General features: G+C 37.9%; 1 protein-coding gene across 2 annotated transcripts in view; it reads right to left on the bottom strand.

Annotated features, from left to right (window-relative positions):
* LOC115218396 (sodium-dependent glucose transporter 1) overlaps positions 1-17,850 on the bottom strand; it is a 21,954-nt gene extending 4,104 nt beyond the window's left edge. The window contains exons 1-3 of one of the 2 annotated variants that reach the window (XM_029788183.2): positions 17,636-17,850; positions 9,653-9,865; positions 1,507-1,792 (exon numbers count right to left, since the gene is read on the bottom strand). In XM_029788183.2, the coding sequence (XP_029644043.1) occupies positions 1,507-1,792; positions 9,653-9,841 (475 nt within the window). In that variant the 5' untranslated portion in view covers positions 9,842-9,865; positions 17,636-17,850. Of the gene's footprint in view, positions 1-1,506; positions 1,793-9,652; positions 9,866-15,560; positions 15,685-17,635 lie in introns of those variants that run through there. The other variant, XM_036508423.1, reaches the window with a different exon arrangement.
* Between the last annotated feature and the right edge of the window lie 3,150 nt (positions 17,851-21,000).

Below are 21,000 nucleotides of genomic sequence, written 5' to 3'. Positions count from 1 at the left end.
GCAGTATCATTAGCAGGTCAAATAAAACGCCTGGCAGTATTTATTCTGGGTTCTTTACATCCTGGATTCAAATTCAGCCGTGGTCAACTTTGCCTTTCATCAACTATCCTTACCCCTACAAAATTTCAGGCCTTGTACCTATAGTAAGCAAGGATTATTAAAAACAAGGATGGCAAGCTGGCAGAAACGTTATCACGCCGGGCGAAACGCGTAGCTGTATTTCATATGTCGTTACGTTCTGAGTTCAAATTCCGCCGAGGTCGACTTTGCCTTTCATCCTTTTGGGGTCGATAAATTAAGTACCAGTTATGCACTGGGGTTGATGTAACTGACTTAATCCGTTTGCCTGTCCTTGTTTGTCCTCTCTGTGTTTAGCCCCTTGTGGGTAGTAAAGAAATAGGTATTTCCTCTGTCTTTACATTCTGAGTTCAAATTCCGCCGAGGTCAACTTTGCCTTTCAACCTTTTGGGGTCGATAAATTAAGTACCAGTTATGCACTGGGGTCGACGTAATCGGCTTAATCCGTTTGTCTGTCCTTGTTTGTCCTCTCTGTGTTTAGCCCCTTGTGGGTAGTAAAGAAATAGGTATTTATTCTGTTGCTACGTTCTGAGTTCAAATTCCGCCGAGGTCAACTTTGCCTTTCAACCTTTTGGGGTCGATAAATTAAGTACCAGTTATGCCCTGGGGTCGATGTAATCTGCTTAATCCATTTGTCTGTCCTTGTTTGTCTTCTCTGTGTTTAGCCCCTTGTGGGTAGTAAAGAAATAAATAGGTATTTCATCTGCCGTTACGTTCTGAGTTCAAATTCCGCTGAGGTTGACTTTGCCTTTCATCCTTTCAGGGCCAATCTAATCAAGTGGCCTCCTTTCCCAAAATTTCAGACCTTGTGCCTATAGTAGAAAAGATTATTAAAACTAAGGGCTGGGTGCTGACAGAATTGTTTGTGCACTGGACAAAATACTTAGAGGCATCTCTTCAAACATTTTACATCCTGGGTTCAAATGCCAGAGGTTGACTTTGCCTTTCATCCTTTTGCAGTTGCTAAGATAAGCACCAGTTGAACATTGGGGGGTCAACATATTCGATTTGCCCCACTCCTCTGGAACAACTGGACCTGAGCCAAAATCTGAAACGAAAGGCAGCAAGCTGGCAGAATCATTAGCATGCCAGACAGAATGCCCATGATCATCATCTTCATCTTCATCATCTTCGTTTAGCGTCCGCTATCCATGCTAGCATGGGTTGGACGGTTCAACTGGGGTCTGGGAAGCCAGAAGGATGCACCAGGCCCAATCTGATCTGGCAATGTTTCTACGGCTGGATGCCCTTCCTAACGCCAACCACTCCATAAGTGTAGTGGGTGCTTTTTATGTGCCACCGGCACAGGTGCCAGACGAGGCTGGCAAACAGCCATGATCGGATGGTGCATTTTACGTGCCACCGGCACTACCAATAAATTCACAAAAAAAAATATAGGTTAGTAATGAAAGAAGTATGTTAACTCACCTGTGTCCAGAACTCCCATTGCAATTCCTTGGAAGGAAATCATGACAGCCAGAACAACAAGAGAAGTGCACCATGGGGCTGTGATGGTGGCCACAGAAGTGAGGAGGAGGGTGTAAGAGAGTTGTAACTGCTGGTCAAAATGGTCAAATAGAAATCCACCCAGAATGGAACCAAGCAGGTATCCCACTGAGCGTGCCGTGAAAATGTAGGAGATGTACTCGGTGGTGGTGCCTACCCGTTCTTTCAAGTCCAGTAATGTCACCCCGGGTACGGCCAAACAAAGTCCCTACAGATACAAGGTAAAAAAAACAAAAAAAAACAGAAACAGAAATTAATAATCATCATCATCATCATCGTTTAACGTCTGTTTTCCGCGCTAGAACGGGTTGGACGGTTCGACCGGGGTCTGGGAAGCCAGGAGGCTGCACCAGGCTCCAGTCTGATCTGGTAGTGTTTCTACAGCTGGATGCCCTTCCTAACGCCAACCACTCCGTGAGTCTAGTGGGTGCTTTTTACATGCCAGGGGAGTCTGGCAGTGGCCACAATTGGTTGGTGCTTTTAACGTGCTACAAGCACGGAAGACAGTCAAGGCGGCGCTGGCATCGACCACGTTCGGATAGTGCTTTTAACGTGCCACCGGCACAGAAGCCAGTCAAGGCGGCGCTGGCATCAGCCACGCTGAGATGGTGCTTTTTATGTGCCACCGGCACAGGTATCACAACTACAAACAATAATTGGAAGCTCATTAACCAAAATTTATATGTTAAATGTGTTTTTCTGGTTTCTCTCATTTCTACAAAGGGTTTTTTTAATCAGTGGGACTGAACCCATAAAAATGTAGCTGTAATGCAAACTTTTCAAACTAACATGTTAATCATCATCATCATTATCGTCATTTAACGTCCGCTTTCCATGCTAGCATGGGTTGGATGCGAACCAGATGGCTGCACCAGACTCCAATCTGATCTGGCAGAGTTTCTACAGCTGGATGCCCTTCCTCGTGCCAACCACTCCGAGAGTGTAGTGGGTGCTTTTACGTGCCACCAGCACAGGGGCCAGTCCGGCGGTACTTGCAACGACCTCGCTATATACATACATATACATATATACATATATATATATATATATATAAATTTAACAATTAAGGATAAAATCTTAATAAGAAATCATAACAAGAAATTATCAGGTAGTTAGCGTGAAAAACCTCATAAGAGAAAAAAATCTGAAAATTTTTTCACTTGAATATTTTCAAATAAATAAATATAAATATAATATAAATCTATATAATATAAATATATATATATATACACATATACACACACACATATATATCTATATATATATACACATATATAATATATATAAGTACACACACACATCTATATATATATACACACACATATATATATATATACATACACATATATATATACACAGAGATATACCACATATATATAACACATATATATATATACACATTATATATATACCCCTATTATATACACATATATATAGACACAATATATATATACACCATATATATATACACAGATATATATATACACATATATATATATACACATATATATATATATCACATATATATATATACACATATATATATATACACTATATATATATACACACATATATATATCTACACATATATATATATACACATATATATATTACACATATATATATACACATATATATATTACAACCATATATATATACACAATATATATATACACACACATATATATACACACACACACATATATATATAATAATTTAATATATACATTATATATACACATATATATAATATATATGTGTACATATATGTGTGTGTATATATATATTTATATTATATGAATGACAATTATATATATAACACATATATATATAACACACACATATATATACCACCACATTATATATATATGACACATATATATATATATATATATACCATATATATATATACACATATATATACACATATATATAATATAACACATATATATCTATATATATATAAACATACACATATATATATTATACACCATATATATATAACCATATATATATCTAACACATATATACACATATATATATATACATATATAACTACACATATATATATACACATATATATATATACACATATATATATATACACCTATATAATATTACACATATATATTACATATATATATACACCTATATATATATCACATATATATATATACACATATATATATATATACACATTATATATAATATATACATATATATATATACATCTATATATATATATATATATAACACATATCTATATATACACATATATATATAGTACCATATATATATATATATACACGATATATAATATATAATATAACACATATATCCATAGATATAATACACATATATATATATATATACACATATATATAGATATATACACATATTACATTTATATACACATATATATATATACACATATATATATATACACATATATATAATACCATATATTATATATATATACACCTATATATATATATCATATATATATACATATATACATATATATATATAACATATATATATATACACATATATACATATACCATATATACATATATATAATATATATATATACACATTATATATATATATATATACTACATATATATATTATATATATAATATATCCACATTATACTATATATATATATACATACATATAACACATATATATATATATATATAATATATATACCACACACCACATTATATATTAATATATATATACACACACACACATGATATATATACACTAATATATACATACTTTACATATATATATCATCACCATCATTTAACGTCCGCTTTCCATGCTAGCATGGGTTGGACGACTTGACTGAGGTCTGGCAAACCAGTTGGCTGCACCAGACTCCAGGCAGAGTTTCTGCAGCTGGATGCCCTCCCTAATGCCAACCACTCCTTCCCCTAAAATTTCTGGCCTTGTGCCAAAATTTGAAACTTTTATGAGAGACAGTGTGAAGAGGCCTGAAGCACAGACACAAAAAAAAAAAACTTGGGTGCGGTGCAAAGACAATCATTACTCATACGTCACTCTTTATCTGCAAACTGTTTGGTAAAACATAAGATGACTCTCAACCCCCAGCTGCCTTACTCTGTGAATTTGGTAACTACAGCCTTTTTCTTTTCTCTTTTGTCTCTCTTCCCAAAAGTAAAATTCACTCTGGAAGGTCACTGATTTCAGAGAATAGAAAAAAAACTGGAGAAAATTCATGATAAGAATTGTGCACTTTTCCTGAGAACATTCCAAAACTGGAAGTAAACACTGAGAGCAGTGGATCAAGAGAAGAATAAAACGAAAATTTTAGGAAAATAAAAGTAAGAAATAAGCGGAAATTTTACGGGTGAGTGTGTTACATTATAAGGCACAAAAAGAAAATGACTCTCCCCAGACACAACAGAATATGCTTCAACACACGAACTCATATAAAGAATCTTGCAAACCTAATCCAAAAACGAAAGATAACTCTAAATTGTAAATAAATAGATTTTGGTGGTTTTTTTAAATGTTCAATTTCCATTTTCAACAGACTTCATGGTTCTTACTCTCACCAGCACTCTCTGCATCTAGTCCTTATCATCCCCAAAAAGCCAACTCCACAGCTTCTGCCTATTGTCACTGGAGGCGCAATGGCCCAGTGGTTAGGGCAGTGGACTCGCGGTCGTAGGATCGTGGTTTCGATTCCCAGACCGGGCGTTGTGAGTGTTTATTGAGCGAACACACCTAAAAGCTCCACGAGGCTCCGGCAGGGATGGTGGTGATCGCTGCTGTACTCTTTCACCACAACTTTCTCTCACTCTTACTTCCTGTTTCTGTTGTACCTGTATTTCAAAGGGCCGGCCTTGACACTCTCTGTGTCACGCTGAATATCCCCGAGAACTACGTTAAGGGTACACGTATCTGGGGAGTGCTCAGCCACTCACACGTTAATTTCACAAGCAGGCTGTTCTGTTGATCGGATCAACCGGAACCCTCGTCGTCGTAACCGACGGAGTGCTTCCCTTCCCCTCACTATTGTCACTAAACAGTCAGCTATGGAGCTACTTCTGTCTCTCCTCAAACGATTCAATATTGCTTTCTCTGCTTCTCCACACAAATGTATCAAAATCTTCAGAAACATACCATAGTGAAATCCCCCTCCTGGGTCACTTTCCTGACAATCTTCTTTCCATAACCCTGCAAATAGTACCCTGCCATCATTGTGCTATACAAACTTGCAATGTTCTTTCCTGTTCTTCAAATGAAAGCAACCTCTCTGACCCTGCTAACTTCCAACGTGTCATACTTGATGAAAGCAACTGTCAACAATCGTCTAGCTCTCTCTCTCTCTTTTACTCTTTTACTTGTTTCAGTCATTTGACTGCGGCCATGCTGGAGCACCGCCTTTAGTCGAGCAAATCGACCCCGGGACTTATTTTTTGTAAGCCTAGTATTTATTCTATCGGTCTTTTTTGCCGAACCGCTAAGTGACGGGGACGTAAACACACCAGCATTGGTTGTCAAGCAATGCTAGGAGGACAAACACAGACACACACACATATATATATATATATATATATATATACATACATATGTACGACAGGCTTCTTTCAGTTTCCGTCTACCAAATCCACTCACAAGGTTTTGGTCGGCCCGAGGCTATAGTAGAAGACACTTGCCCAAGATTCCACACAGTGGGACTGAACCCGGAACCATGTGGTTGGTAAGCAAGCTACTTACCACACAGCCACTCCTAATTGCATTTGGTGTCTGTCTGTCTCTCTCCATTCTCAGTAAACAGCAGTATGGCCTCTAAAGACATACCAGAGACTTGTTCACCCACGTGACTGACCAGTGGTGACCTGGAAACAATGATTGTCGCGCTTAATTTAAGCAAATTCTTCAAATAAATCTAACATGAAAACCTTGTAACTAGGCTGCATCATCATCATTTAACGTCCGCTTTCCATGCTAGCATGGGTTGGACGGTTCAACTGGGGTCTGGGGAGCCCGAAGGCTGCACCAGGCCAGTCAGATCTGGCAGTGTTTCTACAGCTGGATGCCCTTCCTAACGCCAACCACTCCGAGAGTGTAGTGGGTGATTTTATGTGCCACCGACACAGGTGCCAGACAAGGCTGGCGAACGGCCACGCTCAGATGGTGTTTTTATGTGCCACCGACACAGGTGCCAGACGAGGCTGGCGAACGGCCACGCTCGGATGGTATTTTTATGTGCCACCGACACAGGTGCCAGACGAGGCTGGCGAACGGCCACGCTCGGATGGTGTTTTTATGTGCCACCGACACAGGTGCCAGACGAGGCTGGCGAACAGCCACGCTCGGATGGTGTTTTTATGTGCCACCGACACAGGTGCCAGACAAGGCTAGCAGACGACCACACTCGGATGGTGTTTTTTATGTGCCACCGACACAGGAGCCAGATGAGGCTGGCGATCGGCCACGATCGGATGGTGATTGTTACGTGCCCACAGCATGGAGGCCAGTCAGCGCGGCACTGGCTACGGCCACGTTCGGATGGTTTTCTCGTGTGCCACCGGCACTGGTGCCACAAAGATACAAATTCCATTGATGTTCATCTATTTTGATTTTGTTTGATTTTTTGATTTGATTTTATGATTTGATTATATATATGTTTTAAATGTATTTATTTCCTGTCAAGTCACACAGTTACAGCAAGTACTGACCAACTTCTCCTTCATTCACATACCTTCAATTTGAACCAGTTATGCACTGGGGTCGATGTAATTGACTTAATCCCTTTGTCTGTCCTTGTTTATCCCCTCTATGTTTAGCCCCCTGTGGGCAATAATCATCAGCATCGTTTAACGTCCGTTTTCCATGCTAGCATGGGTTGGACGGTTCAACTGGGGTCTGGGAAGCCAGGAGGCTGCACCAGGCTCCAGTCTGATCTGGCAGTGTTTCTACAGCTGGATGCCTTTCCTAACGCCAACCACTCCGTGAGTGTAGTGGGTGCTTTTTACGTGCCAGGGGAGGCTGGCAATGGCCATGATCAGTTGGTGCTTTTTATACGCCACCGACACAAGTGCCAGTAAGGCGGCGCTAGCATCAGCCACATACGGATGGTGCTTTTAATGTGCAACAGGCACAGGTATCACAACTACAATTTCCAAGAAATAAAAATTTGATTTATCCAAATACAGTCCTGTTCTCACCCTCTCCCATCTGCACATCAATCAACTGCTTGCTTTCCCCCACCACTACTTGGCAACTGGTGTTGGTGTGTTTACGTCCCGATAATTTAATGTTTCGGCAAAAGATCAATAGAATAAATATTAGGCTTTAAAAAAAAGTCCTCGGGTCGATTTGTTCGGCTAAACCCTTCAAGGTGGTACCCCAGCATGTCTACAATCAAAGGACTGAAAAAAGTAAAAAGAAAAAACTCTATGCAAATGACACCACTCTTCCCATCTCCGTGATCTTCCATACACACTTAGACATTACCCCACATGTTAGCCTAAACATCTCTTACATCACTCCACATGTTAACCCAAACATCTCTTACATCATCCCACATGTTAATCCATACATCTTCACTAATTCCTGCATGACCACCATAACCAACAACTCAGAAGACATCCCCACCCCACCCAATACGGCCCCTTGACATTAAACTCTTCCATCAACCCAAAGTCATAATCACTAAAGACAACAACAAAATAATCTTGCTCCTCACCCTCTCCTGTTTGGGACGGCACAAAATCAAAACACCCAATGTTGCTACAACTCACAATCTCCGAGGATCTCTCACATCATCACCATCAACATTTTACGTCCATTTTCCATGCTGACATGGGTTGGATAACTTGACGGGATCTAGCAAGGCCAAGGGCCACACCAAGTTCCACAGTCTGTTTGGGCATGGTTTCTGCAGCTGGATGCCCTTCCTAACCCCAATTACTTTACAGGGTGTACTGGGTACTTTTTACAGGGCTCCAGCACCCACACCAATGCTTTTTACTTGAATAACATTAGCAAACTGTATCTTAAATAATAGGATCCTTTTTCTTTTTCTTTTCAAATATTCTCCCTGTCTTATGTTCAAACTAGTCAGGTCCAGCCTCTCACACCTACCCTATAATGTTCTTCTGTGCAGTCAAAACAAAAAACTCCAACTCTACTATCAACATCTCTGACTGACTCCTCTTTATGTAATTAAGTGATTGTGGTCTATATAACTCATAAAGCATATGCATACGTTTGTACTTTGAGTAGGCCTATATGTTATAACTGGTTTATATTAAAGAATAAAGCTAGTCGGAATTGGTATCCAACTATCCCTTAATTGTTTCAGACTCTACTCCGACTCCACAGCCCTGGCTATAGTCATCAGACAGAAAAACACTAACCCTCTGGACACCAAAGGAAAGTGACAGGATGACTTTCACAAAAGACATTGCCAAAAACTGGATCTGTCCAACACATGACAGCAGATGTGTTTACATAACTCCAGATCTCAGTAAAGAATGCTTTGACAATGAACAAATTAAGTGCAAAATGGTTTCGTTGCTCTGCACACACTTTTTTACAATAGGTCAAAATTTATATTATTTGCTCTCAACCAAAGCAAGGCTCTATAACCTCACTACCTCCTCCTGGTCAAAAAAAAAAAGTGTAGAGGGAGTCTCTAATAAACCAGCCTCTCAGTCCACAAAAGAAAAAAAAAAGGGCTTGAATCTGTCTCTTCCTTTCATCACCTTTCTCTTCCTTTCATGTGTCGACCAAGCTGACAGAACTTCCATAGAGTTTATTAACAATTTATAACATTAGCAATGCTAATTAGAATTTCTAATGAGAGCGTGAATTCACAAGATTTTTGAGGAGGAATACAGACAATTATATCAATCCAACTCATCTTTATGAGCACAGGAGAGATTGTAAGGGAACACAGGAAGAAAACTAAACACTACAAGGTATCTAGCCTACTGCTCTACCACTGCAAACATTTAAAAAAAAAAGAGAATAAAAAATGGGGCGTGGGGAAAGACAACATAAAAATGCCACAAAACTTACGAGAGCTAAAAAAGACGCTGATAGTCCAACAGACTTGAGGAATTTTCCACACCATGTCCATTGTGTGGCTCGGTTCCCACTTTGTCTTAAAGGTAGGATTGGTTTGTCATGATTAACTTCAAATATCTCCTCTTCATCATCGTCAAGGATTGATGCAGAGACTGCATCTGATTCTTCATCATTCATCATGATGCCATGTTTGTTAAACTTCACCTGGAAATAGAATTTACAAGACAGTTATTCCAGTATTATTGTTGTTGTATTGTAGTGGTTCTCTACAGTTCTTGTAGACATCTATGTCCCCTACTTATATCTACAGTAATTATACAAGCTTCTCCAAAGTTCTTTTTCTTGGGGGTTTATATTTTTACAACCATTTTTCCATTCTTGTTCGAGTGGATGAGATGGTAAATATCAATGACTAGCACTATGACCCGGCAATAATAGGATCCTTTTTCTTTTCAAATAGTCTCCTTGTTTTATGTTCAAGCTAGTCAGGTCCAGCCTCTCACACCTACCCTATAATGTTCTTCTGTGCAGTCAAAACAAAAAACTTCAACTCCAACTCTACTATCAACATCTCTGACTCAGGGTCATAGTGCTAGTGCATGCATATACAGCTGCGTGCATGCACATATACACGCGAATACTGTCCAAATCTCCGACCAATCACATACAGCTAGCTGGCATTCAATTGGCGTATCAAGTTTCGGGCATTTTGATTGGGTTTTGGATAGAAAATTCACAAAAAAGTCACTTCTATTGATTTTTTAATGGCTTTGTGGGGTGACTGGGGAAATGTAAAGATGTGCACGACCACCCTTGGACAGTTTTGAATGACCATAGAAAGTGCGAGCCCTCTAACTGAAAAATTGTGGATTTGTATAAAAGATACACACACAGACAGACAGACATTTTGCGATATATATATATATATAGAGAGAGAGAGAGAGATTCTCAAATATTGTGTTGATAAGAATATCTGGATCTGTAGCCCTCAACCATTCTAATATCTGGACCAAATCCAAAACCTGGATCGTTTTTAGGGGGTCACACAAAGAAAATGAAATACAGGTGAATTAATGAAACATTTATTATATTTGTAGAAAGATCACCATTGGAATGATACATGAGAGCAACATGAGGGCCTGGATGAGAACTGCTGATCTAGATGCACTGAGGATTTTTAGAAATGTAATTTAACGCCTTGCAGACATGAAGTGGTACTGACATTGAAACACTGTGTGTGTGTGTGTGTGTGTGTGTGTGTGTGTATGTGTGCGCGATGTCTCACTCTGTATGGCACCGTATTTTCAAATATACCACACTAAGGAGGATCTGTTACTTCACTGTAAAATTCCTTGTGTGAAAAATTATGTACCAGAACACCACAAAGACTGTGAGTTCTAAATCTGTCTGCAAGGGTTAAGTATTAAATGAATCTACACTAAGGTATGCATTACCTTGGAAACTTTATTCATAACATTGTTCTACACTTGTGTGGAATGGCCCAGTGTTTAGGGCAGTGGACTCGCGGCCGTAGAATCACGGTTTCGATACCCAGACTGGGCGTTGTGAGTGTTTATTGAGCGAAAACACCTAAAGTTCCATGAAGCTCTGGCAGGGGATGGGGGAGGGGGTTAAATCCTGCTGTACTCTTTCACCACAACTTTCTCTCTGTCTTCCTGTTTCTGTTGTACCTGAATTTCAAAGGGCCAGCCTTGTCACACTCTGTGTCACGCTGAATCTCCTTGAGAACCACGTCAAGGGTACACGTGTCTGTGGAGTGCTGAGCCACTTGCATGTTTGAACAGAAAACTTCATCTCCACACAGAGAATTTGTCAAAATAAAGACGACAGAATTTCCAGCTTTTACTATTACACTTACAATTCCCAGCCTTAGTTTCACATTACTTTTATCATAGTCTTCATAAGCAAGAATTATTCTCCACTACACATAAAACAACAATATAAATCTAACTTCAGCTTTTGGGGGCATTTTGTTCAATTAATTCTCTTTCAGAGTTGAGAGGGTTAACAGTGAAGGAGGTCCCTCCAGCTTTACAAACAGTTTCTCCAATGAAGGAGCTTCTATGTGGTCATTCAAACTATTAGATATACACAGCAGCAAAATCTCCCTCAAGTCATACTCTACTGTCTTATAAAAGGGAAGGACATATTGATAAATGTGATCCTAGACATTACCCCTAAAAGGTAGTTGGTGGAGCATAGCTGAAGTGTCTTTGATCATAGACCCGCTCAGTCAGGGTTGACTTTATGCAAAGCAACAACAACAATTGCTTGCGCCAACCATAGAACCACCCCACTCATGGTGTGTGAAGGCAGGAGCTATACTCTTTTACTTGTTTCAGTCATTTGACTGCGGCCATGCTGGAGCACCACCTTTAGTCGAGCAAATCGACCCCGGGACTTATTCTTTGTAAGCCCAGTACTTATTCTATCAGTCTCTTTTGCCGAACTGCTAAGTGACGGGGACGTAAACACACCAGCATCGGTTGTCAAGCAATGCTAGGGGGACAAACACAGACACACACTTATATATATATACGACAGGCTTCTTTCAGTTTCCGTCTACCAAATCCACTCACAAGGCATTGGTCGGCCCGGAGCTATAGCAGAAGACACTTGCCCAAGATGCCACGCAGTGGGACTGAACCCAGAACCATGTGGTTGGTTAGCAAGCTACTTACCACACAGCCACTTCTGCGCCTATAAGAACAATTGTTTTAACATACGTACTCCAATGCCTCTTAATCTGTAGTGCACTTGAGATCCAACGAAAAATTCCTGGTACACTTTTGCATGGAATTAACACTAAATATTGAGGGGAAAAAATATATTAAAAATTATTTCTTACATTGTTTTATTAATCATACAAGTGTAGACGTGGCATTCCGTCGGTTACGATGACGAGGGTTCCAGTTGATCCGATCAACAGAACAGCCTGCTTGTGAAATTAACATGCAAGTGGCTGAGCACTCCACAGACACGTGTCCCCTTAACATGGTTCTCAAGGAGATTCAGCGTGATGCAGAGTGCGACAAGGCTGGCCCTCTTGAAATGCAAGTACAACAGAAACAGGAAGAAAGAGAGAAAGTTGTGGTGAAAGTGTACAGCAGGATTTACCATGAGCCCCCCCATCCTCCCTGCCAGAGCCTCATGGAGCTTTAAGTGTTTTGTGGTGACGTGGTGGCTTCTGTACCTCAATGATCCTGAGAGCTATGCTAGTAGTGTATAAGCTCCTAGCAGGGCCTCCCATATTGGATAGGTAAAAGGATAGAGACCAGACTAAGATGGACTGTCTCTTCCCAGAGGTCAAAACAGTTTGTATATGGCCAACATCAAGAAAGAAAAGCATTGATAACAATTCTAAACCAACAAGACCTGGAGAGGAAAAGACAGCCCAGAGTCAAAGACAGGGTTGTTGATGGGCTTTTACATCATAGGAAGTGAAGGACTTATGTATAATGAAGGAGATGGTTCCTAACTATGAAAGAAAGTGCCCTCAATGAAATTCGGAGGTCAACATCTGTATAAATCACCTGCTAAATTTTCAAATGTCTTGTGTATTTTCATTGCTCAGCTTATAGATACAATTTCTTGAATATGTGCAAGATGAACTTTTCATTTACTTGTAAAAATCTAATTTTGAAGATTGTTTTTAATGTAAGAAAATATATCTATGTAAGTATCTATGTATGAACATATAAATATAAACAATTGCAGCGTGAAAGTGTTTATAAGCCATTTAAGAAACACACAAAAACCATTAGATTCACTTCAACATTTAAATTTAATCTGTCAAAATATTTTCGTCGCTTTAGACCGCGACCTGTTCACTGACAAAATTCTGTGCTCTCTCTCTCTCTATATATATATATATATTTACATAAATACAAACATACCTGCATATATACATATGCATGTATTGCTGATATATATGCAACCATTGCTGATACCACCACATGTAATTGATAATCTATATGCAGACACATGCGTGCATACCCACACACACACACATTTTGAGTTTTATCTGTCCTATTTGTACTATCAAACCAATATATACATATATACATATATACATATATATATATATATATATATATATATGCATGCATATGTATATATATATCTATATGAAGCAATGTGGTCGATGCTGGTGTTGTGTAACTGGTACCAAAGCACCTTTCAAGTGCTGGGCCTCATGGAGGCAATCACAAATGACCAAGACATTTGGCAATATAACATGCTTGAAAAGAAGCCCCATCAAGTCAAGTGAAATTGTAGGCATGGCAGATGGTGTCACACAACTGGTACCTGTGCAGGCAGCATGTAAAAGTACCCGTTACCCTCTTGGAGTGGTAGGTGTTAAGAGGGCATCCAGCTGTAGAAACCATGCCAAATCAGACTGGAGTCTGGTGCAGCTCTTCAGCTAACCAGCCCTGGTCAAATCGCCCAACCCATGGTCAACAGACGTTGAGTGATGATGATGATGATGATGATATATATATATATATATATATATATATATATATATATATATATATGCGTGGCTTAGTGGTTAGGGTGTCGGCATCATGATCCTAAGATTGTGGTTTCGATTCCTGGACCAAGCGACGCGTTGTGTTCTTGAGCAAAACACTTCATTTCACGTTGCTCCATTCCACTCAGCTGGCAAAAATGAGTAATGATGTGATGGACTGGCATCCCATCCAGCTGCAAAACACATACGCCATCGAAACCAGTAAACCAGGCCCATGAGCCTGGCTAGGTTTTAAAAGGGTGCATTTATTTTATTTATTTATATATATATATATATATATATATATATATATATATATCTATATATATATATATACACACAGTTTTAAAAAGCTAAAGCATGAAGTATACAGAAATGCACTGGACATGAGGTCCTATTCATGATGGGAAATGGGGAGCGTGGGGTGGAACAGTGAGGGTGGTGGCAGGAGGAATGGAAACTAAGTGGTTTCTGAACCAACAAATGGAACAAAAGAGAACTGATGAAAGGGTCAGAACAGATTAAGTGGCATTTTTTAGTTACCCTCCAAGCAATGTCTAGCGAAAAGAAGGGATTCACTGTCGCTGTTGGTTACGCCGAAAGCATAGTGTCGTGAGATTGCTAAGAAGCAGAAGGAATCTGTGAAAGGATGCAATGTATGGGGAAGAGAAGATGTATATGATGGGTGACTAAAGACATGAGCAAGAGAAAGAAGTATACCTACCTAAGTGTGCCTGCCACCCGACTTTGTACCCGCTTAACTTTCGGAAAAATGGATGTTTTTTAACAGAATTCCCTACAAATATCTTTCAGATGGTCTAGATACCAACCATATTAGAATTTAATGTGAGAAAAAAAAAGAAAGAAATTAGTGGGTGCTCATACATACACACACACACTAAATATATATATTCTTTTGTGACACCTTGGGCAAGTGTCTTCTACTACAGCCTCGGGTCGCCCAAAGCCTTGTGAGTGGATTTGGTAGACGGAAACTGAAAGAAGCCCGTCGTATATATGTATATATATATATATATGTGTGTGTGTTTGTTCCCCCAACATCACTTGACAACCAATACTGATTTGTTTAAGTCCCCGTAACTTAGCGGTTCGGCAAATTGAACCGATAGAATAAGTACTAGGCTTAGAAGGAATAAGCTCTGCGGTCGATTTGCTCGACAAAAGGCGGTACTCCAGCATGGCCTCAGTCACAATGACTGAAACAAGTATATATATATATATATATATATATATATTATATATATATATATAATATATATATATATACACACATACATACATACACACACACACACAGAGCAGAACCAAGGAGAGTAAAGGTGATGAAAGAGAAACAAATCTTACTTATGACTTAGATAACGGAATTGCTGTTTGTAACGAATCCATATATATATTTACACAACAGTAAATAACAAATAGGTGTCGTTTTCCTTCGATCAGGCAGTGTAACAACAAAAACGACGACGACGACGAAGAAGAAGAAGAAAATGTAGAGGGAGGGGAAAATAAATAGTTTTACCTATGTACAAGGCCACAGATTATTTGTTTTGCTTTGTATCTCAGAAAATAACAAAAAAATTAGAAATTTACGATATCATGACGTAGAAAGCGTTCACCAATGACACGAGCGACGCCGCAAGTGGAACGATTCTCACAAGGAATCGAAACCGGGTCCGCCTATCTCTATCTATCTACGTGCAAAACACACGTTACGTGAAAGGTACAGTCAGAAGATAAGGGAGTTTATTTATAAAGGTTCGATAGGTCATACACAAATTGAAGCTATGCATATACAGAAATACTATATATATATATATATATATATATATATATATATATAGTTTCTCTGGGAGTCCCTTTTTAAAGTAGAAGGAATAGCTAAGGTTTTTTGGCTACTATTTCTAAACTTCGGTATGTGGTAAAACAAATCTTTGCTGAACCCTATTTATTAAGTATTACTTAAGTTTACCGTGAAATGGTCCTTTTTTCATGCCGAATTCTACTTGGTGAAATTATTGATTACTTCTTAATTAATTAATTTTACTTTTTGTTATTATATATATATAATATATATATATATATATATATATATATATATACATATATATATAAAGGGCTTTGTATGATTGTGTATAGGGGGATATATATTATTCAAAGAAATTCCAACTCTGTTTTTTTTATGTTTTATTTATATTCTTTATAATATAAATGTAGAATATAGAATATATAGTATAAATAATATATATATATATATATATATATATATATATATATATATATATATATATATATATATATAGTAAAATGAAATGAAGTATTGATTGTCTTATTGAATAGATGAAATATTGAATATAAAATATTAAGGGTCTAGTATACTTTCTTGCATTAAAGCAGCCTTCAAGGTCCCAGGTTGTGACAGGACTGTCACATATATATTAGGACCTTACATATAATATTAGGTCGACTTCGCCTTTCATCCTTTCCGGGTCGATAAAATATAGATACGAATTAAGCAATGGGATGGATGTAACTAACTTACAGATTTCCACGAAATTACTATCCTTGGGCCAAAATCTGAAACGATTATTATTGATATAATAAAGACCATGGGTAACTGCATTTCATAAGGCTTTTTGTGATGAAACATCGCAGTGATTTGTGTTATAACAATATCCCTAGTCTTTCAATGATTGAGTGCTATACTACTTGTTGAAAACAATACCAGTTTATATATACATACATATATACACAGCTTATATATACATACATATATAGAGCTTATATATACATACACAGCTTATATATACATATATACACAGCTTATATATACATACATACATACACAGCTTATATATACATACATATATAGAGCTTATATATACATACATACATACATACACAGCTTATATATACATACAGCTTATATATACATACATAGTGTTTATATATACACACATACATATATATAGAGCTTATATATACATACATAGTTTATATATACACACAGTTTATATATACATACATAGTTTATATATACATACATACATACATATATATATAGAGCTTATATATACATACATATATATATACAGTTTATATATACATATATATATAATACACACGTACTTGTGTGTATATATATATATATATATATATATATATATATATATTGATACTTTACGTAATTTTTGATAGTAATAAACTAAAATTACAAGAGAATTCAATTTCCCCAAATTAAATGAACAATAACATCGTAAAACAAAAAATCATTAAAAAACAATGAGAATAGAACACACATACACACACACACGTGTACATACATATATATATATATATATATATATATATGTATATATATATATATATATATATATTGCAAATACAATACATCCACTTAAATTAAGTGTTTTTATATTTACCAATTAACTCTAAAGAACTGGAAATTGTAAAATCCCAAAATTCGACCGAAGTAAAAACGGGTTTTTTTTTTTACTTCCTTATTTTTCCTTTTTTTCTGTTTTTTTTTTTTGTCTTCGATGTTGTGAAACACAAAAAGAATTAATTAATCAACAAGATATATATTTAAGATTAGTGACAGACCTCAATAACGAAAGAAATCAATGTGACACTTGTGGTCTGTCAATGTACGCACCTATATATATATATATATATGTAAATATATATATATATATATACAGGCAGGCGTGTATGTTCTGTCTCGACACACAGACGTGTGTATATATATATATATATATATATATTATATATATATAGTATGTATGTATGTATATCCTTGTGTATACACAGAGACGACGCAGGTGCGTGTATAAAACTGCGTGAGATATATAGAAATTAGCGTCGTAACCGGATGTTCGAACTGAAACCATGTAACTTCCGTTATTTGTCACCACAATTCGCAGTTCTCTGCTCCTGCTTTTCTTTTCCTTTTCTTTTTTCCTTTTCTTGTTTCTTTTCAGCATATTTATAGATTGTGGAAGGAGCGTGGCTTAGTGGTTAGGGGTGTCAGAATCATGATCGTAAGATTGTGGTTTCGATTCCTGCACCAAGCGACGCGTTGCGTTCTTGAGCAAAACACTTTATTTCACGTTGCTCCAGTCCACTCAGCTGACAAAAATGAGTAACGCTGCGATGGACTTGCGTCCTGTCCAGCTGGGGAACACTTACGCCATAGAAACCGGGAAACCGGGCCCATGAGCCTGGCTAGGTTTTAAAAAGGGCGCATTTATTTTGTGGAGGCGCGTGGCTTAGTGGTTAGGGTGTCAGCATCATGATCATAAGATTGTGGTTTCGATTCCTGGACCGGGCGACACTTTGTGTTCTTGAGCAAAACACTTCATTTCACGTTGCTCCAGTCCACTCAGCTGGCAAAAATGAGTAATGCTGTGATGGACTGGCGTCCCGTCCAGCTGGGAACACTTACGCCATAGAAACCGGGAAACCGGGTCCATGAGCCTGGCTAGGCTTTAAAAGGGCGCATTTATTTATTATATTATATTTATAGATTAGTTGCAGCAAATAGCTGAGTGTAATTATGCAGGGACGCCATCCTCATGAAACAATAGTTAAGCTATTGCTGGTATTCTTAATGCAACGAACTCTAAGATAGAAGTTTCTTTTTTTTTTTATAGTTCAAAGAATTTACATACATTCTTTTATGCATTTCAGTCCAAAGGCTGTGGCCATGGTGGGCACTACCAGTATTACTAACTTTTCAATGGCCATTCTCTTGTGATTTCATCATCATCATCGTTTAACGTCCGTTTTCCATGCTAACATGGTTTGGACGGTTCAACTGGGGTCTGGGAAGCCAGAAGGCTGCGCCAGGCCCAGTCTGATCTGACAGTGTTTCTACACTCTGTGAGTGTAGTGGGTGCTTTTTATGTGCCACCTGCACAAGTGCCAGACGAGGCTGGCAACGGCCACAATTGGATGGTGCTTTTTTACGTGCCACCAGCACGGAGGCCAGTCGGGGCGGCGCTGGCAACGGCCACATTCGGATGATTCTCTTACGTGCCACCGGCACTGGTATCACAGCTACAATTTCCATTGATGTTGATCGATTTCGATTTTAGTTTTAATTTTTGATTTTTGATTTGTATTATAAAAATATCCTTTTGGTGAAGGAGTAAGTTTGATATTATCTCCCTCTCAAGTTCACCTGGGATTTTGGACTTCAGAAGGACAAGTTGTTTCTTGAAAATATCTACCCACACTCCATGTAGACCTCTCAGATTTTTTGGCAAACTAATAAATAGTTGCAGGCCTTTGAATCCCAAGCTATTGAAGTCCCTTGTCCTCACTCTAGATGGGATGGGTGGGACCTTTGGAGCAGTGCAGTGACGTCCAGTTTGGGGAGCCAACATAACTCTCAGAGCCAAAGTTTGGTGCCAACCCCTCTAGAATCTTCCATATGTATACCTCTACATATCTCTATTGTCTTTGCTCCAGAGAGTAGTATCATAGGTGTTGCAGTTTTTCCCAGTAGTTCAGCTGTTCTTATTTCTTTATTGCCCACAAGGGGCTAAACATAGTGGAGACAAACAAGGACAGACAAAGGGATTAAGTCAATTGCATCAACCTCAGTGCATAACTGGTACTTATTTAATCGACCCCGAAAGGATGAATGGCAAAGTCGACCTCGGTGGAATTTGAACTCAGAATGTAGCAGCAGATGAAATACTGCGAAGCATTTCGCCTGTCATCCTAACATTTCTGTCTGATGCAATGCTCCTAGTGAAGCACTGCTGAACAGCCTCAAGTTCCATTATTAGTTTCACACTGTTGGGTGACCACAGTTGAGAGCAGTGGTCCAGACAGCTGAGGACAAATGTCCTCCATAGGACCAGCTTAGTTTCCTAGTCCCATGTTCTGAAATTCTAATATTCTAATATTCTAATGTTCTAATACACTTTGCTCTTTATTCTGAAAGAATGCCCTTTGTTATTAACATAGATAATGTACCCTCAATATTTTCTCCACATTGTTCTCTCAGTAGCTTATTGATTTTGGTATGCCTTAATAGTTAACTAGGTCATTTCTTTCATAGTAAACCAGATTTTCTCTTCTTTCCTACTTGCTAGCACTTTAGTTTTTGCTAAATTTATTTTAAAGCTTCTCAATTCTAAGCTTTGCTTCCATGCTTGAAATTTCTTCTCTAAATCTTGAACAGGTTCAACTATAAACACTAGATCACGGTGAAAAGACAAACAACCAACTTTCCTATTTTCAGGCCCAAGGACACACACACACACACACACACACACACACACACACACACACACCACACACACACACACACACACACACACACACACACACAAACACACATACAAACACACAAGGTTTGTTTATGTGTGACACTTTGTTTTAAGTAATAATTAAGATAAGACACAAAAACAGATAAGAACAATTATTTATAAACACCAAATCAACAAAATTTTTAATTTCACACAACATAAACTGCATTTGACAGCATTTTTTCTTGAATATATATTTCACAGTGTTTCAGAAACTCACTCAAACATAAAAAAATACTTGAATCATGTAATTTGGGATATATATTTGTGAATTTCCAACTGAAGCCCCTCATGTGATACCTTGATAAATGTTTGCTTTGACATGTGACCAAGGCCAGAGATCACAGACAGTTAATTCTAATGATCCTTCCAGGAATGCTTTTCCTGAAAGCCAGATCGACCAATTCAGCCAATCAGACTCTTGTTTCTCATGAAATAAGTTAAAAGTGGTTTCTACTTTTTCGACC

Source organism: Octopus sinensis, linkage group LG13 (assembly GCF_006345805.1).
Source record: "Octopus sinensis linkage group LG13, ASM634580v1, whole genome shotgun sequence".
Classification (NCBI taxonomy): domain Eukaryota; kingdom Metazoa; phylum Mollusca; class Cephalopoda; order Octopoda; family Octopodidae; genus Octopus; species Octopus sinensis.
This window is presented reverse-complemented; position numbering and strand designations above follow the sequence as displayed.